At 36.6% G+C, this 25,386-nt stretch overlaps 1 protein-coding gene across 24 annotated transcripts in view; it reads right to left on the bottom strand.

Annotated features, from left to right (window-relative positions):
- Positions 1 to 25,386, bottom strand: part of CADPS2 (calcium dependent secretion activator 2) — a 539,668-nt gene that overhangs the window by 288,611 nt on the left and 225,671 nt on the right. For all 24 annotated transcript variants that reach the window (XM_036862873.1, XM_036862885.1, XM_036862874.1 and 21 more), the window contains exon 6: positions 23,821 to 23,942. In XM_036862873.1, the coding sequence (XP_036718768.1) occupies positions 23,821 to 23,942 (122 nt within the window). The remainder of the gene's footprint in view (positions 1 to 23,820; positions 23,943 to 25,386) is intronic.

Here is a 25,386-nt window from a genome sequence, read left to right as displayed (position 1 = left end):
GATACGTTCTCCTACCTAGAAAATAGGAATAGTAGTAAGTCCTCCCTGACAAGGATTCAGAAGAATAAATGAAATCAATAAGAAAACACCTATCATAATGTCTTGAAGATTAGAAGGGCATACTAAATAAATGACTGTTCTCAATTCACCGGAGCACCCTATTCTCCTGATGTCAGGATAGAGGTCCAAGTGACCAATTCCTGACTGCTTCCTTATACCCGTTTCTCTGAAGGGAAAGCAGCCCTGAGAGTGATTGTACATTCTGTTTTCAGGCGAAAGCAGCAGCAAATACATCAAGTAGGACAGAAGACAGGTCCTGAAACACCACAGGTTTTATCCATATTAGGTGGGGATGCAGTGGGGATAGCTCTTTGACTTCTGGGAAGTCCATCAGTGCTGAATTAGCTCCAGAAAATACGGCTGATGCATGTTTTGGCTTTCTGTGCCCCTTAGTCTGTGAGAGTAAGGCACAGTTATTTTCACACAGTCATGGTACCCAATTTCGAGGTAGGAAGCACTTTGGGGAATGTTGTATCCAAGTCTAAGATACAGATATTTGGAATTCCTAGAATCCTTATTAAATCTTTACAGATTCCACTTGGAGGAAATTCTGAAACAAAATAAAATGAAAATTCCAGTCCTTATAGTACTTTGTAACAGTACAAAGCTGGTGCTTATCTTGGTCAGGCTAAGAACCTGATAGTCTAGGTGGAGCTTTTGTCATCAACATATCAGTGGGAAATCTAGCCTAGAGAAGAATTTCTTAAGATTCAAAACCAGCTGGCAGGTCTCTCCCCCGTTTTGGTTGGCACGTGCAGAGGGAGGCTTGGGATTTTTTTGTCTTCATTTTTTGGGTGATTGTACTCCCAATTGTACTCACAATCTCTCTGGGTGATTGTGTTTTTTCCTTCATTCATTCTGTCCTTGAGCTACTATGGTTACCAACAGAGTCTTACCTTCAAATGGTGGAGATAATGGTAAAATGTAAAGAATGGCTACAGAGATGAGCTGGCCAGAATGACAGAGTCAAAAAACAGGCCAAATCAAGTAGTAGGGATGTGGTGGTACACACAGAGCACCACATGGCACTGGAAGGAATGGGCAGATGATGCAGATCTGGTGCAACCCAGAAGAGGCAACTATGGATGGGAAAATCAGAAAACGATAAACCAGGAAAAAGAGTACAGGAGAACAGGGCTAAGGTAACCTGAGAAGCATGATTAGAAAATCTGTGGTGGTCTTTATCCAGCTACAGAGCTGGAGTAACTACTCGTGAACGATTAACTAGCTTCCGGCAATGATGAGAGAAGAAGATACTGCTGTTTTACGTGTGAGCTATCCTTACAAATGGTTCTTTCCCACCAAACTCCAGAATATGAAAGCAGTTCCTTTTTATTTTCCCTAGAAAAATCCTACCACTCTGAGAAGTACTAAGTAAGCAAGTCTATGTTTAAGAACAGAAGCAAAAACTCTGAAGTACACTGAGGTTTCTATCGTAGAAGATGGGAAGGGGTAAAATAAAAAATTTAAGGTAAGGAAACAAAGACACCAGAATGAAGATTAATATCCTTACCATGGCTCTCAAGGTTGGGCATACCCGGCCCTTAGCTATGCCTCAGGCCTCATGTCAACCATTGTAACCCCAGTCTATGCCCATCCAGAAGGTTCCCGCCATAGGGCAGCTGAACTTGCCTGTTCCTTCATTAGTATAGACTCCTAGTTGTCCCATGATCCTCTGCCACCATCCGATTAACTACTACTTGTCCTTCTGTTGAGAGCTCAAGGGTTACATTCTCAAAAAGACTTCCCTAACCAACTCCATTTGCAGCACTGGACAATCCCCCAAGTAAGTAACATTACTGTGTCACATATATTTGCTAGGATCAGATTCCTTTTCTTCAAAGCAGTTAACTCAGTTTGTAATTATGTGTTCCTGTACACATAACAGGGTGTCTCCCTGCTTTAGACTTCAATCACCATTGGCAATAGCCATTTCTTTTTTTTTTAATTTTTATTTTATTTTTATTTACTAGCCATTTCTGATTTTAGTCATCACTTCAAACCCAGTACCTGTGTGTCACTTAGCACAGAGCAACTCAATAACTATTTGTTGAATGAATGAATGACACCATATACTTTATTCTAACCAGTCCTCAAAGGACTATGAAGTGATTCACAGCAGTTGAATGACCAAGTTTGGTTGATAGTATATTTTACTGAGCTATATAGTTGTCTCTTGGTATCTGCAGGAGATTGGTTCCAGTATCCCCCTCAGATACCAAAATCCATGCATGCTCAAGCCTCTCATATAAAATGTCATAGGTACAGTCGCCCTGGGTATCTGGCAGGTTCCACATCCGCTGATTCTACCAAATGAGAACCGAGTGCCGCTGGTTGAAGCTGCAGATGTGGAACTCTCAGATGTGCAGGGCCAACTTACACGGAAGGAGAACTGAGATCAGGAGCTGAGTTTCTTTAATTACTGCCACATCGGACAACTGCTCAAGTTGCATGCACCAGAGCTTTAGATCAGACTTCCATTAATATATACAAAAAATACAGAAAACATTTCATGTTTACAGACACACAGTTGTATGGATAACGCAACCAACTCAAGGTGGGGGGATGCTGTTAAATAAGAGCAATCCTCTGAATCTGAAAGCCACTTTTGTATTTTAAAATATAACATTACGTTTAACTAAAATAATATTGCCAGTAATTTTAATATATTTATAGTGGTTCAGAAAGATTCTCAAATAAGTGAATTTCTACGTATCAGAACTGTCACGGCTGATAAACAACACACGTACGTTTTTTAAGTGTTTACCTGAGACTACTGTCCGTTTCTTACCCAATCTCTGTCTTAGCCAACTGTGAAGACGTGGAACTTTCTTTAGGCAAAATTTGCTAATGAGTAACATGTGTGTTTTAGTAATTTATTCAATAAACATTTCATTTAGTTTTTAAGAGCTTAAATTTATTTAAGCTCTTTTTGGTGCTTGAACGAAATGATTTTGTGGTATTTTTCCACTTGTCTTTTTGGGTACACATTTCTTATCCTATCATCACTGCACCTGTGCCCTGCTTAAGTAGAGAATTAGTATAGAATATGTCACAAGAATTAAATGCTACCTGACTGCTTAAGTAGTAATCATAATTTTCTCTATGAGGTGAATCTGATAGAGCATTTATTCACTAAAGTCTTCCCCTGAAATAAAAATGAAATACTGAGGCAGAGTCTATTTGTACATATTATAAAACCAAACACTAGGGGCTTCCCTGGTGGCGCAGTGGTTGAGAATCTGCCTGCCAATGCAGGGGACACAGGCTCGAGCCCTGGTCTGGGAAGATCCCGCATGCCGCGAAGCAGCTGGGCCCGTGAGCCACAAATTGCTGAGCCTGCGCGCCTGGAGCCTGTGCTCCGCAACAAGAGAGGCCACGATAGTGAGAGGCCCACGCACCGCGATGAAGAGTGGTCCCCACTTGCCACAACTAGAGAAAGCCCTCGCACAGAAACGAAGACCCAACACAGTAATCAATCAATCAATCAATAAATAAGAACGTGAATTTCTAAAAATAAAAAATAAATTAAAAAAAAAACAAAACCAAACACTAAAGATTAGAAAAGACTTTGTCTCCAATTTTCCTTTGAATACCTCAAAAACACTAACTTAACCAATCACATCCTATGTCTGATATGTTTATAACTTAAGAAGAATCACAAAACTGTGGATCATATTCCAATTTAACCAAGTAAAATACATCTGTCACGGTTTCAGTGGAAGCACACAGAACTTGTGTGTAAAGCCAGGTTTGGCTTATTCTTAACACTTTTAAAGGGAATAATATGATTTTAGAAGATGAAATATCTGGGTCCTCTGATCACCAAAATCATATGTATTTACAAACCAGGTGGAATTTAGTTGCCTGGTTAGATATTTAATTATTTTGGAACTGCAACTTCCTTTTTCTTAATTACCTATATGCATATATTTTTAGCTGCTGCTTTGTTAATCCGTATTTACATATGCAAAAGTTAGAAGTAAACAATGTGGGTGGAAAATTTTTAAGTGAAAACAAGCACAGTTGTGTATCTGGTTAAATAAAAATATTCTACCTTTGGTACAAAGATGTCTTTTTGAAAAGTACCCATATATGCTTTAAAAAATTAGAATATTATAATAGCTTTAAAGAACTTTACAATTCCAGCTTAAATTTAAGGAGCATATTCTCCGAGAAATTCCATTTGATTTACAGAGGAGATTTTATTTATATATAACATTTTTGTCACTGCACCAACGTTCTGGATATGCAAGATGGGACAGCAGTGTTGTGTTAGTTGTAATTTGTGAAGATCTGGGCCACAGAAAGTGATTTGTACACTGTCACTCAGGAGATTGTATTTCACTGTGTAGTGGGTGGAAATTAAGGTGACAACTGGCTCCCAGTTGCTCTTAAGTCCATTCAGACTCAGGTTTAACTTTCTCATGCATGAATACTAGAAGGCTGTCAGTTTTATTTGCATGTCTTATTTTTGTTAAAAGTATCCTTCTTATGGATGAATTACTCTCACTGATGCTTAATAGAGTCAAGAGAATTTTGTTGTCAATTATTTGAGGTCAAATGCTTCATCAGATAGAGGTCAGTCACTGAGCCGGATACTGGGAACACAAGGCTGAACAAGACCTGGCCTCTGCCTTTACAGGGCTCACAGTTTTGGGGAGCAGCATACAGAGGCAATTACAACACAGAGTTCCACACTATACATAGGTGTTAAGGAAGCTGCCTTAGGGAAGTGGGGGACAGGGGTTCAGGACAGCTTCACAGAGCAGAGCACCCTAAACTGAGCCTTCAAGGAAGAAAAGTAAAAGATAGGCAGCTAGGTGCAGAATGAAAGGTAGGCAGGCCATGGGTGAGGACAGACAGTGGCTCTCCCCAGGGATGGTACCTCCCCCTGTTAGGGGCACTTTAAAATGCATATGGGCAGAAGCTATGGAAGCTAACTAATCCGTGATAGAAGGGATAGTTCCACTGATGAAAACTGCTCCCGTAAAAATGCAACAGCGCTCCTGCTTGGAAACACTGTGGCTGGCAAGACGTAAGAGGTCGGGTGGAGTGGTAAGTGGCAGTCAGGTAAACGTAGAGTCTTTCAGGCCGGACTTCATCCTGAGGGCAAAGGAAAATTACTAAAAAATGTTGAGGGAAAGGACATAATCAGATTTGCGTTTTAGAAATTGGACTGAAGTAAAGGAAAGAACAGAGGTAGGGAGACCAAATAGAGGCTTCTGAAATAATGTTAGCAACAGCCCAAACAGAGGTGTTGGCAACGAAGATGTGGGAAGAGAGTGAGATTTGCTGGACATTACAGAAGCAGAATCAATAGAATTTAGATGTGGGGATCAGAAAGAGAAAGAAATGATTAATGCCCACATTTCTGCTTTGGCCACCGCTATAATATAAAGGTACCACAAACTGAGACGGTAAACAGAAAGCAGGAGTCTGTTATAGGTGAAAAAGAATTGTTTCTATTCTGAACATGTTGAATTTCAGAGTCTGCAAGATACCCAACTGAAGATATCCAGACAAGAGAAGGATATGCTGTCCAGTATTAATCTGGATAACTAAAAAGAAGACTCTAGATTGTAGAATTACTTTTAGTAACAGCTTTCTCAACTTGGAAGTTTTTTTCTTTGTATTCTACCACAGGGGTTGGCCCATTATAAAAGTTTCTTTCAGAATGAACAATACTACACACAATATGAATTACTCACCTATTAAAGTAAGAGAGAATAAACTGTATCTGTTGCCTATCTAATAAAAGAGAGTGATTATATTCTACTGTGAAATTCTTGCTCATCCATGCCATATGGATAAATATTCCCACATCAAATTAATTATCCTCCTTGTAATATATCTTACTTTACATAAGTGGTGCTATAAAACTGTGAACAATTTTGATCACTTTATAAGAATGTGCTGTTGGAGTATTACATCTTTGGATTGCTTTTAAGAAAAGGATCATTATAAAACGGACGTACACTTTTTGTCCAGGCCATCACAAGCTACATGATGGAAAGAAAACAAAGCAAAACAACACATGCAGTAGCTAAATAAAGGAATTAGCCTCTTTGTGCGCAGAAAGAGCAGCCCTGTGGAGTCAAAGCAACAAAGCCATGCTCAGCTTGGTGTAAACAAGCTTTCTCTTTCTAAAGATGCCACCAACTGAGGGAAAATAGCAAAGGTCACTGGCTAGGTTGGGGACCTTCTCTGAAAAACTAAGCCGTGAAACATTCACAGATATGCCCAAGAAAATATTAATCATGAAAATTTAATGTAATCACTAATCTGTCTGATGATGAGGGAAACAGGTCCAGCTGTCAGTAGGTCTCATCACAAAAGTGAGTAATCATATTAAGTTCATAAACCTGCTCTGAGCCTTCCAGAAATAGTTACTTCTGCAATTTTAATGGGTTTGCAGCAGAAATCAAGACCCTTACTCTAAGCCATTTACCATTCTAGTCCCACTATAAGTAGGATGTACACTTAAGCAAGGGGCTCAAATAAATACTGAGGTCCACCAAGTTCCTGCTATGACCTGAATTTGCTTGAAGCCAAACTTAGAAAAACATGTCTGTTTTGGTCCTAACTTGCCAAGGGTCTTATTTTCTAAAGAACTAACGAGTCTCTCCCCTAGAAGTTCATTCTGGAGCTTTCACCTAGAATGGAGTATTTGCGGAGAAATAACATGAGAAGGAGGTAACCTGAAACACTGCCCCTCTGTAAAATAAGTAATTGGATGAGAACATTTTGAATTTTTAGAGGGAACCTACAGGAAAAGGTGTTTGACCCTGATAGAAATGTTGACTTTCAGCTACCCGTATTATTTTAATAAAAACACAAGTTGTTACTTTAGGAGCACAGTTTTTAAATATGGAAGATAAAAGGTTATGTTTTTACAACTCTAAGATTATATTCATAGTAAATAGTTTAACTTTTTTTTCCTAGACATCAATCCTATTTAACTGTAATACAGGGTACGAAAAGAAGAAAAATGCCTAAGAATTTGTCTTTGCCACTCTGGCAGAGCTATGTAAAAATTGTGATTTTTTTCCCACATGCAAATATTAAAATTTTTAAAGATTCTTATGAGAATTTGCCAATTTCAGTATGATCCAAATGTTGCCATCTGCCAGCAAAGCTATATTATGGCAAGAAGAGGAAAATTAAACATTAGAACACAGTGAGAATTTCACAAAGTTGCTTCAGGTAAAATTTTGCTATTTTATAAGCCAAAGATATAAAATCTTTGCCAACCAAATTCATCTTGCATTTTATGTAATAAGGAAATTTGTGCCAAGATAACAAAAGTGTTACTTGTCTAAAAATTGACTGATTCTTCACTTACATTTCTTTTGCCAAACTTACTGTCACTGTGGTTTCTTTGGTCATCTTAAGTCAATGAAGTCTTTTCTGAGAACAAGAGAAATTCTAGAATAGGCTTCTTTTCCCATCTTTCAAAACTCTCTTTAAATGATGTGATGTCAATATCTTTGATGCCAATTTCCAGAGCTGATAGTTTTAATTGGGAAGATGTAAAGTGCAAAACAAACAAACAAAAACGCCCTGAAATTTACATAAGACTTATTCTTTCTTTAAAACAAAAGAAAAACTCTCACATCTTCTAGATCATAGGGTTCCCATGCATAAAGAGTTCTCTTCAAATTTCAGAAAGAAGAAAAAATACCGTGAACAATGGGTCTCATTCAGCAAAAGTTACCTGATAATTGTCAATACTTTAGATTTATTTAAGTGTCCACTTCCTTCTAAACAGAAGGGCTTAGAAATTATGATTTTTAAAAATACATTAATTTTAAAATAATCAGCTTGTAATTAATCTTACTAAATAAATTGGTGACAAAATATCTCATAAGTAAAATTTAATAAGGAGAGTCACTGTCATGAATAAAAGTGCCTTAGCAGGGGAAAAAAATGTCATGTAGGTGGTTTAAGCAGAGATTTCTTAAGTTGACGAATCTTTAGTTAGACTATGTAGGATAAAGAGAGACTCAAACTTAGAAATGAAAGAGGGGACATTACAACTGATGTCACAGGAATAAAAAGAATCATATGAATCTACCATGAACAATTATATAGCAACAAATTGGATAACCAGAAGAAATGGATAAGTTCCTAGAAACATACAACTTACCAAGACCAACACATAAAGAAAAAGAAAATCTGATCAGACTTATAACTGGCAAGGAGATTGAATTAGTAATCAAAAACCTCCCAACAAAGAAAAGCCCAGAATCAGATGGATTCACTGGTGAATTATACCACAATTTTAAAGAAGAACTAATGCTAATCACTTCTCAAACTCTTCCAAAAAATTAAAGAGAACACTTTGAAGCTCATTTTAAAAGCCCAGCATTATCCAGATACCAAAGTCAGACAAAGACACTACAAGAAAAGAAACTACAGGTAAATATCCCTGATGTACACAGATACAAAAGTCCTCACAACATACCAGCAAAACAAATTCAACAGGATGTTAGAAGGATCATGCACCATGACCAAGTGTGATTTATTCCTAGGATGCAATAATGGTTTGACATATACAAATCAATGTGACACAGCATATTAATAGAACGAAGGATAAAAATCACATAATCATTGCAACAGAGGAAGAAAAAACGTTTGACAAAATTCAACATCCTTTTATGATAAAAGATTGACTAAGTACAAAAGGAATTTACTCAATATAATAAAGACCATATATGACAAGCAGACAGCTAATACCATACTCAATGGTGAAAAATAGAAAACTTTTCCTTTAAGATCAGAAACAAGGCAAGGCTGTCCACTCTTACCACTTTTATACAACATAGTAATGAAAATTCTAGCCAGAGCAATTAGGAAAAAAAAAATTTTTAAAGCATACAAATTGGAAGGGAAGAAGTAAAATGATCCAGGTGACATTATCTTATATGTAGAAAACACTAAAGAGTACACAAAAAACTGTTATAACTAATAAATTCAATAAATCTGCAGAATACATTATCAACATACACAAAAACCAATTGCATTTCTGTACACTAACAACTACCCACAGAAGAAATTAAGAAAACAATCCCATTCACAATAGTGTCAAGAAGAACAAAATATTTAGGAATAAACTTAACCAAGGATGTGAAAGACTTACAGAATGATAATGATATAAAACTGATGAAAGAATTTAAAGACAGCACAAATAAATGGGAAGATATCCCATGGTCATGGGTTGGAGGAATCAATATTGTTAAAATGTTCATACTACCCAAAGCAATCTACAAATTCAATGCAATCCCTATCAAAATTCCAGTGGCGTTTTTCTGAACAGAAATAGAAAAAAATCCTAAAATTCAAATGGAACCACAAAAGACCTTGAATAGCCAAAGCAATCTTGAGAAAGAAGAAAAAAGCTGAAGGCATCACATCTTGATTTCAAAACACATAACAAAGCTACAGTAATTAAAACAGTACGGTAGTGGCATAAAAACAGAAATATAGACCACTGGAACAGAATGGCAAGAACAAAAATAAACCCATACATATATTGTATGATCAACTGATCTTCCACAAGGGGGTCAAGAATACGTAATGCAGAAAAGGTAGTCTCTTCAACAAATAGTGCTGGGGAAACTGGATCACATGCAAAAGAATAAAACTGGACCCTTACCTTACACTACACACAAAAATCAAGTGAAAATGGATTAAGGACTTAAATGTAAGGTCTGAATTTAAACAGCTCCTAGAAGAAAACATAGGAAGAAGTTTCACGACATTAGTCTAGGTAATGATTTATTGGATATGAGACTAAAAGTATAAGCAACAAAGCAAAAAGAGCCAATTAGGACTACATCAAACTGAAAAAGCTCCTATAAAGCAAAGGAAACAATCAACAGAGTGAAAAGGCAACCTATGGAATGGAAGAAAATATTTGCAGACAGTATATCCGATAATGCATTAATACCCAAAACACATAAGGAACTCATACAACTCAGTAGGAAAGAAATGAAGTAACTTGATTATAAAATGGGCAAAGGACATAAACAGCCATTTCTTGAAGGAATGTATACAAGTGGCCAACAGGTATATAAAAATTTGCTCAACATCAGTAATCATCAGGGAAATACAAATCAAAACCACAATGAGACATCACCTCACACCTGTTAGGATGGCTATCATCTAAAAAAAAACAAAAGATAACAAGTGCTGGCGAGGATGTGGAGAAATTGGAGCCCTTGGAACACTGCTGGTGGGAATAAAAAATGGTGCAGTTGCTATGGAAAACAGTATGGAGGTTCCTCAAAAAATTAAAAACAGAATTACTATATGACCCAACACAATCCCACTTCTGTGTGTGTGTGTGTGTGTGTGTGTGTGTGTGTGTGTGTGTGTGTGTGTGTGTGTGTATATATATGAAAGAACTGAAATCAGGATTTCAAAGAGATATACTCCCATGTTCACTGCAGCATTATTCACAATAGTTAAGATATGGAACAACCTAAATGTATATCAATGGATGAATGGATAAAGATGTTTTATGTATGTACAATGGAATATTATTCCACCTTAAAAAAGAATGAAATCCTGCCATATGTGGCAATATGGATGAACCTTGAAGGCATTATAAGTAAAATTAGCTAAGTCACAGAAGGACAAATAGTGCATGATTCCACTTATATGAGTTATCTAACATGGTCAAATACATAGAAACGGGGAGTAGAATGGTAGTTGCCAGGGACTGGAGGGAAGGGAAAAAGGAGTTGCTGTTCAACAGGTATACATTTTCAGTTCAGTATAAATTCTACAGATCAGCTGTATGACATTTTGCCTATAGTCAACAGTACTGTATTGGGCCCTCAAAAATTTATTAAGGGGAGAGATCTCATTTTTTTTGTGTGTATTCTTATAATAAAAAATAATTTTTACTTGCAAAGAATGTCAGTCTTGATTGATCTCATTACAACTACTGCAATTATATTTCATACAGTTACCTAACTTAAAAAAACTCTATATAATAATGTATACGTACATAAACATACATATTATGGATATTACCCCAAAATGAGTTTTCCTATGAAGGAATATATAACCAGCCATTACGATGAACGTAAAAAATAAAATACATTACTATATGTGGTATTATCTTTATATATTTATACTATGTTTATGTATTATATTATACTATGTTTAAGTAAAAAGTGCTCGTAAAAAGAGAGTGTGCTGAGATCAACCTGGGTGCAAAACCTGCACCAAGTTGAACTGGTCTTAGAACATTATTCACATTTCTTGGGCAGAGAAAGGCAAGGGGAAGCACCCTGCTCTCACATACAGAGGCATGACCATACCGCATTTTTGACCCTGACTCTGCGAGCATCTCCCAGTCACCAAGGCCATTTGAATACTCTGATTTGCAGAAACTACCTTCTGTATTCCCTTCATTCCAGGGAGGGCCTGCAAAGGGTTGCAGGATATTTTTACCAACTGTTCTAGATTTCCCTATATCTGAAACAATCCCAGTTATATAAGTTGCACTGAATTTAGGATTATCCTTTCTTTTACTGATGCACACGTCAGTTGTAATGGGAGTCCCCAGCTGCGTTTCTATTCCACAGCTCTAGTACGGGTCACGGTTGAGCGCCCTGCACATAATGTATTAACACGGTGCCAACATGGGAGACGCGGCTGCACAGTTACTGTCAACAATGGCAAAACACTCTGCTGCTCAGAGCTAGTGATCCTTTGACAGCTGCATTTTACCAGAGCAGATATAAATCTTCAATGACATCAACTGAGAAACAAAACCAATGTTGATAGTAAATAGATGACAACCGAAGAATGCTGTCCCTTCAAACTGACACTGGAGCATTATTCATGTTGAAAACGACCTCCTTTTGATTGAAACTAACTCTCAAATCTTAAAAAAAATGGTCATGGGGTTCTTACCAAATAAATATTGCATGACAACGAAAACACCCAAGCCAAAAATCTCAGACGGGACTCAGGAGACAAAAGCAAATTTCGCTCCATAAAATGTCCTTTCATGTTGTCAGCAGCATTGAATCTTTCTTCAACTATGAGCCCCCTCCTGAAAATTCTCAACTTTAAAGCAGGGTGCTACGAGAAAAGGTTTAAAGAAAGTAGAAAATGAACACAAGATTAAAAAAATTGAAAACAAGCACAGCACACAAAGCAAAGGCTAAAACAAAAATTAGCGAGTATATGGGGAGAGGTAAAAGCAGAAGAACATGGTCGAGTGTTCCTGCATACATTATGTCAATTAATTCACAATATAATCCTTGATATAGGCACTACTGTCCCCATTTTACCAATGAGGAAACACACACATGACAACATGGGTAATCTGGGGTGAAGTTGAGATTTACCCTCTGATTTGTCTCATTCTTTGGCTTCGAGCCATGTTACATATCCACTATCATCACCCTGAAATTAACGTTTTAAAATCTTGAAATCTGAATTTTAAAATATCTTACTTCCTTTCCAACTTATTTCATTTCTAATGTATTTCTTTCTATTTTTAAATATTATAAATTCTGCTTATATTCTGAAAATATGAACTTATTTTACCAACTCACACCAAATGCTATACAGATTTCATAAAATGTCTTTCCTACTTATTAATATTATCATTCTTCTCATTCCTTGACTGTTCTGAGGATCCTGGAAAATCCTTTACATGTACGACTCCCACTCTCTCTTCACAGCAATGCTCTAAGTAGTGATTACTGTGCACGTGTCTCAAGAGAACATAGGTCCTTCGTTGCCCCCCACCAGGTGCTGACCTGGTCTGGGTGAAGATGTGCACTAGTGGGGGTGAGCCCCAAAGATATCTCTTTGGCTGCTGGTCGGTACTCTAGGTTTAAGGACAGGAGCAGCTAAGAATAAAGGCATTTCTTCTGACTGTCTGGGCTAAGCAGTCTGCATCTGAAACACAGCAACAGTAAAGTCTTTTGACCACAGGACTTGGTCTGGCACCAAAACACTACATGTCCTAGAAAAGCGGCCTTCAACCTTTTTCTCATAAACTTCCTAAAATAATTTTGAAAAATTATGTACCCTCTTCACACATTTTTTAAATTGACATCTAGAAATTTTAAATATAAATTTAAAGAGTTGCAAAGGGTATAATTTCTGGTGTGCTGGAAACATTGACATTTAATTTGAAACAGTGATATCATTCTTAAGTGGATCCAAGGGAATTTATCATAGCAAAATGATTCCACCATCAACCATTTAAAAAAAAAAAACACCTGTACAACTCCTCTTTAACAGAAATTTGACACTATTTTTTGCCCTGAACTTATACTTTGATTCTACTTACCCCTCACAAATTTAGAATTTTAGCCTACTATATTTTAATGCCTGACCATGTTTTTTATATATTTTTAAAATCTGATCGTAAGGCTCAACATGGGGGGTTGAGAGTAAGAAAGAGAGAGGGAGGGAATACATATATTTCCTTCTGGAATATACCTCAACATTATAATAGTCGTATATGACAAGCCCACAGGTATCATACTCAGCAGCAAAAAACTGAAAGATTTCCTCTAAGTTCAGGAATTAGACAAGGGTGCCAAACTTACCACTTTTATCCAACATAATAATGGAAGTCCTGGCCAAAACAACTAGGCAAGAAGAATAAAAAGCATCCAAACCCAAAGGAAAAAGTAAAATTGTCTGTTGGCACATGACATGATCTCGTCAATAAATGGTGCTGGGAAAACTGGATATCCATATGCAGATGGTGTATCTTAAACACCACACACAAAAATCAACTAAAATGGATTAAAGACTTAAACATAAGACATAAAACCATAAAACTCCTAAAAGAAAATATAGTGGAAAATCTCCTTGACATTTGTGTAGGCAATGATTTCTTGGATATGACACTAAAAGCACAAGCTACAAAAGCAAAAATATCCAAGCAGGACTACATCAAATTAGAAAGTGTCCGCACAGCAAAGGAAACAATCAACAGAGTGAAAAGGCAACCTATGCAATGGGAGAAAATATTTGCAAGCTGTATCTCTGATAATGAGTTTACATCCAAAATATATAAGGAACTCATACAACTCAATAGCAAACAAACAAACAAACAAAAAACCCAATTAGAAAATAGGCAAAGGACATAGAGATTTCTCCAAAGAAGATATACAAATGGCCAACAGATATATGAAAAGATACTCAACATCAGTAATTATCAGGGAAATGTAAATCAAAACCACAATGAGATGTCACATCACACACGTAAGGATGGCTATTATCTAAATAATAAAAGATAACAAGTGCTGGTAAGGATTTGGAAAAATTGGAACCCTGGTAACACTGTTGGTAGGAATATAAAATGGTGCAGTTGCCATGGAGAACAGTACTCAGGTTTGTCAAAACATTAAAAGTAGATCTACCAAACCATCCAGCAATCCCCGTTCTGGGTATACACTCAGGGACATAAAATCCTCATCTGGAAGAGACATCTGTACTCCTATGTTCATTGCAGTATTATTCGCAGTAGTCAGCATAGGGAAACAAATTAAATATCCATCTGTAGAAAGGAAATGTATATGCATACAATATAATATTACACAGCCTTACAAAAGAAGGAAGTCCTGTCATTTGCAACAGCATGGAAGTACTTAGAAGACATTACATTAAGTGAAATAAGCCAGACACAGAAAGACAAATATTGCATGATCTCACTTATATGTGGAATCTAAAATAAAAAAGTCAAACTCATAATAACAGAGTAGAATGGTGGTTACCAGAGCCTTGGGGGTGGAGGAAAAGGAAAGATATTGATCAAAGGGTACAAACTTTCAGTTAAAAAAGGCTTAAGCCTACACATATCCACGGGTGACCATAGCTTAATTCTATTGATAACATTGAGAGAGTTCAGCATCAATTTTAACCCAGAATTTCATTCTTTCTGTTGTTAAGCTCTAAGAAAATAAGTAGATGGGACATTATTATAGCAATGTCTATCAATTTGTTTCCTTCCTATTTGATTGTCCCAAAATAATACAGTGATTGATAAGCAAAATCTATTTTTCCATCATTCAGCAGTTGAAAACTTGAATAAATCCTTCACCAACTTTGTTGAAAGCAGAGAAATAGAAGCCATCTAATTTACAGGAGGATTTATTACATCATTGGTAAATTGCTTTCTCAAAACTAACAGGAACATTAAAATTTTTCCTTTTGAAAGGTGATGTGGAGGTTTTTTCCACTCCAGAATGAACACAGCGTGGTTAAGACTCAAGCTGGGTTAGAGGTGTACCTTTTTTTGTAAAGTCAAGGAAGGGAGACTGAAAGTGGCTTGAGAGAGAACTTGCATTTAGCAGGTTCTTTCCTAGAAAGACGGGCTTTAGGGGAGAGTACTTATGAACTGGAGGAATCATATATCAATTCTATTAAAACTGAACTTGTGCCTGTCTAGCCCTTGGCAAGTCGTCTTGTTTACGCAGGTGGTCCCCCATCTCAGGGCAGTCGGCATAGCGAGGATCTGGAAGAGATCCTGAATCCCAGCCTCAAGTCACCACACAGAAGCAGAAGAAATGGCCCTTTAAAGTGAATATGCTTTCCAAGGAATTTCTAGAAAAATGGGAGCTTGGGGTGTGAGAATGAGAACTAAACATCCTGTTAGTCAGGGTAGGTACTGGCTCAAGTGTCACAGCCTGACACCTACTGAGAGACTGTATTTTTTAATACTCTAAATAGTAGAGAAAAGAATTTTAATTATAGACCACCAGTGAGCCATATTACTTGTGGCTGGTGCTAGACAGGAACCAGGAGGTATAATATAGAGCCTTTGTCTTTAAGGAGCTTCCAATTTACTTGAGCCATCTGCTAAGAAAGTTAAATTCAAGCAGGAAGAGGATATGTGGGTGATATTATTAAAGCAGTAGCTCAGGGGAAGCAGAAGGAAGGCAGCTACAGGATGCATCGTTCTAGGACGGAAGGGTGTGATGTCAGAAGTTCCGGGCAGCACGAGGTGTGTCTCCAAGGAAGTGCACCAGAGAAAAGTTAAAGGTGTACATTCCCCATGACAGAAGGCATTTGCTAACCAAGAGAGGCCTACATACAAAGACATTTTGCCCCTTCACCTCTTCCCCTCATCCCCACCTCCACCCTACCCAAAAGTGATAGAAAGAGCATACGAGCAGGCAAAACAAGACGCGTGTGAGGAACAGACAGCAGTACCCTTTTCCCTGGGCAGGTTTCTGGGAAAGCTGGGAGGAAGGAAAGGAAAACCCTACCCTTTTGAAATGGGTAGGTTCTGACTTAAAGTGGTCTGAAATTTTAATACCTGAACATGTTATTTAATACCTGAAAATGGGCAGCAAAGCTATGGTTTCTGCCAAGATCTCTCCCAAGGGCAGGGGAGGGTGATCCTGGAGCACGTCTGAGAGCAATACCAGAAGATAAGTTAAGTCTTTTGCTACTTACACTTGGCCAAATTTATCCCGTGCAGTAAATTGGCTACACAGATCAAATAAAATAATGATGAAAGCAACTCTAAAACACTGCTCTGGAAAAAAGTCACGGATTGTAAGGGGAAGTTATTTACAAGCTGTAAATCCATTCTCGAGATGTTGATAATCATAGTTATATACACTTTCTCCCAAGCTCTCTCACTGCTGTTTTCCATTAGTGCTCTTCAGCAAGCATCTGGAATCTTAATCGATCATATTTTCCCCTCTAATTCAGATGCCACGAATTATGAGGATCCACACATTAGCTTCCTTTACTTGCAAACAAACTCTCAATGAATGTAGTTTCTGTATTTGGCCAGTGTTTGTCTCTTTAGGCCTCATTTTCTTCTGCACCAGTAGTATGAGTTTTAGAGAAATCTTATTTCTGGTGAATTTATGTAAGAGGAAGGAATCTCATATTTTTAACGATGGAAATGATAAAAGATGAAACTTGTGTGCTGTTTGAGTGTTTTCCTTTTGATTCATTAAAAACAGGCATACTTTTTGATAGATCATTTAAAAATGTAGTGTATTCTCTCTCTCATCAGCAAGAGTAGCTGGCTAATGAATTACACTTCAAAACTAATTCTGGCATTAGTAAATTAAAATGAAAACTACTATGTTTTTAAAAAGCACGGTTACCTTTCTATTGGTTTATTTGCAATCTGTATTTAATCTCTCTTAAACACTTGTCCTAGTAGCTTGTCATTCTGATAAGCTTTCCATTTATAGCTGCAATATTCTTTCAATAGTTTGACAGATTATTACAATTATGGTTCAGAATTTAAAGTTTCCAGAAACGGGTACTGAAGCCTGTGTTTCCCGTCATTTTCATGAGGTAGAAGAATGTTCTATCCTAAAAACCATAAATATATTTCTCTAATGATGCAACTCATCAGTTTTTCTTACTGCTCCTTGCCTTTCTGTTTTATTACTTTGAAGGGGGGGTGGGGACAGAGACCAATTAACCTTCAAAGGTCTTTAATAAGACAGCATTATGGGATGAACGAGATAGAGGGTATAGCAAAACACAGTGCTGCTTCCCAGGATCTTTTTGTGTGTGTGGCAAGAACATTTAACATGCGATCTACCCTCTTCAAGAATTTTTAAGAGTATGATGCAGCATTGTTAACTATAGGTGTGATGTTGCACAGCAGCTCTCTAGAATTTAGTCATCTTGCCTGACTGAAACTTTAAGCTCCTCAAATAGCAACTCCCCATTCCCTGCTCCCCCAAGTTCCTGATTTGTTTTTAACAACGAATTTCCTTCCTTCTACTTCCCCAGAAGCAAGGTCTATCTTGGCCCTCCATAGGGTATTATTAGCTTTTATGCTTTTAGGCACTCAAAGGATGCACATCATCTGCAGGGAAAGTGCTTTAAGATCACTACGTATCAGGAGATTGGGGACCACTACATGACCATGACAAATCACTCCCTACCCCTTTCAGCTTCAGCTGTCGTCTCTCTGACTACCACTCCACTTCCTTTCAGCTGGTATTGTTAAGGGTATGGGCTAAAACTGAAATAATGAAACGTCTGGAAACGGTAGAAAGCTATAAAAGTGGAGCAACAATGCTTCTGTACCTCATTCATAGAGAACAAAACTTTTCCTGGTTGACTGAGAGACTATGAAACGATGACTTACAAATTCATAAGTAATAGAATTTTCTCCACTGAAAATACCACTTGTCTACATTCCCTTCCCTATATTAAAAAATCAAAATTAAAAACAAAACTTTAATAGATGACCTCACTACCACTCTTCACAAATCAAACTTGTCTCTAAACACCACTTTTATTAGATCCCAGGTTCCATATTCTAAGTCATGTACCAACCTCACATGCTGTTTTCCACCTAATTGCCGGCAGGAAATCTGAATTACAAGAATGAAATAGGCAATGGCTAGAAATCTTGATTACATTTATTGGAAATATGGACTAAATAAGGCACTTTAATTAGTATCAGACAGAAGAATGAATTGATCTCCAATAAAGCACAAACTGTTGAAGCAATAAGATTTAGAAAACGTGTCCGAGGCATAATTCACTATGATGACGGAGGAGATGAATCTCTTTCCTGTTGTGCAAGATGAGTTCAAGATAAAAGTGACCACACTGCTGAAAAGCTGCAGTTGGTCAGCATTCAGGAGATACATTTTTAAGGAAATCTGCCCCTGGGATACAATGATAAACACAAATCTTTTAATTCTTTTTAAAAGTTAACTCAATCTTCGTGAAGAAACAGGTAAGATATTTTAGCCAAATTTCCTTGTGAAAAGAGTAATCAAAAGTGTATTGGAGGCTTAACTGTAATATTTTCTCTCTAACTCATAAGTATTTTAATTCATTTAAATTATCCATGTATATGTTCCCTATTATAGCATCTCTTTATGAATACATTCTGAGTTTATTAGAAATAAACTGAGACATATTCTGTGAAAACTTTTGCTATTTTTGGAAAAAATTATTGTTAAAATAACTATTTATATAAAAATTAACTCATTTGATTGACCAAATATTTAAGTATCAATTAAGTAAAAGACTTTGTAGAGATTATGCTAAATGAAAAAAAAGCCGGATACAAAAGACTACATTTTGCATATCATTTATATGAAATGTTCAGAAAAAAAATTACAGAGCTAGAAGGCATACGAGTGTTTTACTGGAACTGAGTAAGACTGCAAATGGGAATGAGGCAACTTTGTGAAATAATGTGTTTTGAAACTGAATTGTGATGATAGTGCACAAGTGTATAAATTTATTAAAAATCATCTAAATTTCAATAAAAGAATTTTATGCTATATAAACTATACCTCAGTAAAACTTTAAGAAAAGATTCTGTAAAAACATCATGGCATTGAGATTCTAAGGGCATTTGCACTCCCTCGAGAACTCACGGAGTACTAGAGTAGGGTAGTGTTTGTGACCCCCCCCCCCAAATTAATATGTTGAGGCCCTAATCCCCAATGTGATGGTATTTGGAGGCGGGGCCTTTGGGAGGTAAGTGGGCTCAGATGAGGTCATGGGACTGGAGACCCATGAGAATATTGGTGTCCTTATTATGGGATGAAGAGAAATGAGATCTGTCTCTTTACCATGTGAGGACACAGCAAGAAGGCAGCCATCTGTAGGGCAGGAAGAGGGCTCTCACCAAGAACCCAACCTAGCAGGGTTATTATGGTTCACTATGTAATTAGGATTAGTAACCAGAAAATACCCACAAAGAAAAATCCATCCCCAGATGGTTCCACTGGTAATTCTACCAAACACATAAAAAGTAATTAATACCAATTCTTCATACCCTTCCAAAAAGTAGAAGAATTTTATGAGGCCAATATAAAAATCAGACAGATGCCAACAAAAAAAGGATATTACAGACCAATCTCTTATGAATATAGATTTTAAAAATCCTCAACGAAATACTAGAGAAAGTAATCCAGTAACAAAAATAATTATATACATCACGGTCAAGTGGCAATTATGCCAGGAATGCAAGGTTGATTTAACACCCCTCCCCGAAAAAGCATATAATGTAATGTACCATATTGATAGAACAAAAGGCAAATACCATACGGTCATCTCAATTGATGCAGAGAAAACATTTGACAAAATCCAACACCCTTTCATGAAAAAAAACCCACTCAAACTAGGAATAGAGAGGAATTTCCTCAAACTGATAAGGGGCATCTATGAAAAAGGCACAGCTAACATCATGTTTAACAATGAAAGCCTATACTTTTCCTCTAAAATCAGGAATACAAGGATGTCTTTTCTTGCCACTTCTATTTCACATTGTACTGGAGGAGCTAGTCAGGGCAATTAGGCAAAAAATGAAATAAAAAGCATTCAGATTGGACAGTAAGAAATAAAACGATCACTATTTGCAAATGACATATTATGTAGAAAGAAGTCTAAGAAATCCAGTAAAAAAAGTACTATTAGAATAAACAAGTTCAGCAAGGGTGCAGCATGTGGAATTAATATACAAAAAATCAACTGTATTTCTATACACTGGCAATGAATGATCCAAACGTGAATTTAAAAGAACAATTCCATTAATAATAGCATCAAAAAGAATACTAGAAATAAACTTAACCAAAGAAGTAAAAAACATACTTTGAGAACTACAAAACATTGTGGAAAGAAATTAAAGATTTAGATACATGGAGAGATACCCCACGTTCCTGGGTAGGAAGACCTAATATTGTTAAGTTGGCAATACTCTCCAAACTGACCCCAGATTCAATACAATTCCTATCAGAATCCAAGCTGGTGATATTTACAAAATTTTTGCAGAAATTGACACCGTTATAAGGCAAATTGATCCTAAAATTCATACGGAAAACCAGAATAGCCAAAATAATCTTGAAAAAGAACATATTTGGAAGACTCACACACCTGATCTTAAAACTCAGTACAAAGCAATGGTAGTTAAGATAATGTGGTACTAGCATAAGGATAGACATATAGATGTATCAATGAAATGAAATTGACAGTCCATAAATAAACCCATGTATCTATCGTCAAATGATTTTCAAAAGAGTACCAGGAACATTTAATGGACAAGGAGTAGTTTCTTCAATAAATGGTGTTGGGACAACTGGACTGTCATACACAAAGAAGGAAGTTGCACCCTACATCATACCATGTACAAAAATTAAAATGGGTCAATCACCTAAACGTAAGAGCTGAAATTATGACAGTGTTAGGAGAAAACACGGGGGTAAATCTTTGCGACCTTGGATTTGGCACTGGATTCTTAGATATGACACCAAAAGCACAGCAACAAACAAAAACTAGGTAAACTGGACTTAAAGTTGTAAAACTTTTGTGCTTCAAAAGACAGTATCAATAAAGTGAAAAGATAATACACAGAATGGAAGAAAACATTTGCAAATCATATATACAATAAGGGTCTAGTATCTAGAATATATAAATAGTTCTTTCAACTTAACAACCAAAAGGCAAACAACTCAAATAAAAAATAGGCAAAAAACTTGAATAGACATTTCTTTCTCTAAAGAAGATATATGAATGGCTTCTACAGCATATGAAAAGATGATCAACATCATTAGTCATTAGAGAAGAGCAAATCAAAACCACAAGATATCACTTTACTCTTACTAGGATGGCTATATATTTATATATATTTTTAAAAGTCAAACAACAAGCATTGATGAGAATATGAAGAAATTTAACTCTCATACATTGCTGGTGGGAAAGTAAAATGGTGCATTGTGAAAAAGCATTTTGATGGATTATCAAAAAGCTGAACATAGAATGACCGTATCATTCAGTAATTTCACTCCTAGCTATATACCCAAAACAACTGAAAACAGGTACTCAGATGGGTATTTGTATACCAGCCTTAACTGCAGCATCATTCACAGCAGTCAAAAGGTAGAAACAACCCAAGTCTCATTAGCCTAGATGAATAAACAAAACGTGGTATATACATACAATGGAATATCATTCAGTCATAAAAAGGAATGAAGTCCTGACACATGCCACAAGATGGATGAACCTTGAAAATACGCTAAGTGAAAGAAGCCAGTCACAAAAGAGCACATACTATTGATATATATGATTCCTTTTATATGAAATGTCCCAAACAGGCAAATCCATAGAGACAGAAAGTCAATGAGTAGTTGCTTAGGGCTGAGGTGATTTGAGGCTGATACGTAAAAGGTAAAGAGTTTCTCTCTGAGGTGACAGGTATGTTCTAAAATCGATGATGGTTGCATAACACCGTGAATATACTAAAACAGCTAATGTTTAAAACAGACACCAAACCCCTCCCTTGACTCCATGTGCCTTGCTAGAAATGGTCCCAGTTTCTCTGTCTCCTCTCAAGCCTCCTCTTGAGAGGTTTTAACCTCTGAAAGAGCTGTTTATCCTCATTATTTTCACTTCACCGTGAATTAGTAAATTCTGACTGAGTACCTACTAGGTGCTAAGATATAAGATCAACAGGACAAGAGCTCTATCCAGAAGGACAGAGGAAGGGAAACAGTACAAGATACACAGATGAGGAACCCATTCATCTAAAAGTTATAAAGTGATGAGCCAGAAAGTATCTGTTTAGCATGGGGTTGTCTAAAGGAAGGGGTTGTTCTCAGCAAGTGATGTTTAAGTTTCTCAATACTCAGGATCCAGCTATAAAAAGGTAAGAGGCAGAGCAACTGCAGGCAGAGGGAAAAGCAAGTGCAATGATGAGAGAAGGCTGATAGGAACTTCATGAGGTCCAGGGAGGCGGAATAGTAACTGACCAGGGGAACAGAGAGACAAGGTGAGGTCCCAGAGGTAATGAGAGGCTGGTCAGGGGCAGACCTGTAGGGCTTTGTAAGGCAGGGTGAGAAGTTTCAGTTTGCTTCTTCTCAATCCCATAATACTCTGTGCACATCTGTCCCGTTACACTTAATTCTCTGTATACCTCCTTAGACTTTGTCTGCCCTAAAGAAAATCAAAGTTTCTCGTTCATCTCTATCTAGCCAGTGCTCAGCCAGAATCTCAGAGATGGAGGTTTCCTGAATGAAGAATCCACATATTGACACCGTTACAAGGCAAAAATCCTAAGGCCTGTAAGAAATTCTAAATAAAGTTTAAATGGAAGAAAAAATGTTATCGAAAGGCAGTGTGCAAATGAAGGCCAGGCAATTTTCATTCAAATTCCCCTGGCCCACCTGGTTATTTCTACCAGAGACTGTGATGTTTCCCAAGTTTGAATCCGTTAAAAAGAACATCTTCCAGACTTAATTAAACTCACTCTCAGAATATGAAACATAAAACTGCCAGCAAAGAACAGTTTTAGCACCTCCAGTTACTGCACGGTAGTCATTAACCGGTTCTCTAACTCAAGCCTACTCACTAAAGTATCCCAAGACATTGTCTAACATATCTACCTCAGCACCACCGCAGAGCTATAATACACAGAAATGGAAAAGCTACAGATTACATTTCTAGTAACTGAAATAGGATCAAGCACTGCCTTTTAAATAACACATGATAACAACACATGCATTCCTTACAAATGACTTACATTTAATTGCCCAATAATTAGCTTCACATTTGCATGTTGGATTTTCTGTTCGTGCTACACAGGGATTCTGCATAGCTCTAATTATAGCCTCATTACCCAGAAAAGCACACACTGATTCTAACACACAGTTGAGACAAAGCTAGCCAAATAACAGTTTCAGAGTGTAAAACCATACGATTCTTCAAAGAGATAAAGCACATGTCTTCAAGAGGGAAGAAAAACACATTTTTTTTCAACTGGCTTACTGTGGCCTTGAGGCTTCGGCCTGATCTGTCTGCAGTTTTTCTCCTCCTTCCACTTCCATTGTACAGTAAACAATTCGATTGGGAGCGACTGACTTCAAACCTTGCACTTCCATTATGACAATCTAAAGATAAGAAAAACGTTTCACTGATTCGTCAAGCTGACAACACTTAGCAATAGAGACAGCGGTATGAACTACATACAATTAGGAAGACCAATTGATAAAATTATCTGGCAATATCATGGTATTTTATCTTCTTTATAATCCACCTTTATTTATGGAAGGTAAATAACATTTTGAGAAAGTCTGGTATCTGAAGACGCATCTCCTGCCAGCTATGAAAGATTAAAGTCTCTAAATAGGAGCCATAATGAAGTAAGTCAGATATAAACTCAGAGCCTTAAAAAAAATTATGGCAGGTCTGCATGAGGCAAAGCAGAATTATTAATGAAAATTCAGTGAATGTGTTAAAAGGATACAGGTTGAATTCCACATAAAGCGACTGGTAGACACTGTCACCATCACACCAATTCATTGATATCAATACATGACATCAGAAAATTTCTATATTCACTTATTTTATATGACTACTAGCATTTATAAAAGAATTTTCTTCAGAGCCACTGTTTACCTTATGAAAATATGGAAAATATAACTTGGCAATGAATATCTTACTATTAACTTGACAAGGAAAACAATTTTCCCCATCCATTAAAGGTATATACCAATTTGATGCAGTCTACTGGAAAAGGGTAGAAAGACTGATATTACCTTATATATTTGTAACTCCTGGGGGAAAGGGAAACATAGTTTTCAAGTCTGCTTTTTATGTCTGTATAAAAGACTGCCAATCTTAAAATATGGTAACCTAACATTCTTACTGGATGTACACATAAAATATGACTACTACTGAATATCATTTATAATAGTTTTTTTAAATCAAAACTTGCATCATGAAGTTTCCTAAATTCTCAAAATTAATAAAATATATTCAATGACCTTTTTATACATGCACATGTATTGATCTCCTGTTGTATATGTATAAACAAGATTAATAGCATCATTCATGCCATGTAGCTACCAAAATATCCACTAAAAAGATATGTGTCATTTATTGATCTTTTAATACATTATGAAAATCATTACACTCTTCATAGAGTTCTGATATGAAAGTTAAGGCAAAAAGTCTCAAAGGAACAAACCATCTTAAAAGAACTTTTCTTCCTTTCAGTTCTGGTACAACAGCTTTTAAATGCCTACTATTTTTGTTGCATTTTTTCATAAAAACTTATGGGAAACTGATCACCAAAAAATACGGGTCAAATTCAGAACAATTTTCCTCCCTCAATCAAGGCTTTTGTCATTTTGTCACACTGAAATGCATACCAACATATGAATAAAAATGAAGACAACTGACAACAGACTATGAGAATTAATAGATAATAGTAACAGTTTTCACAGTTGCTCTAATACTCAAGGAAGTTTAGGTGAAGTACTAAACATGAAACAGAATTGAGTACACAAGATAAATCTAGAAATCTTGACGGCACTGGTTCCTATATGGGAA

The sequence above is a fragment of the Balaenoptera musculus genome, chromosome 9, assembly GCF_009873245.2.
Source record: "Balaenoptera musculus isolate JJ_BM4_2016_0621 chromosome 9, mBalMus1.pri.v3, whole genome shotgun sequence".
NCBI lineage: Eukaryota > Metazoa > Chordata > Mammalia > Artiodactyla > Balaenopteridae > Balaenoptera > Balaenoptera musculus.
This window is presented reverse-complemented; position numbering and strand designations above follow the sequence as displayed.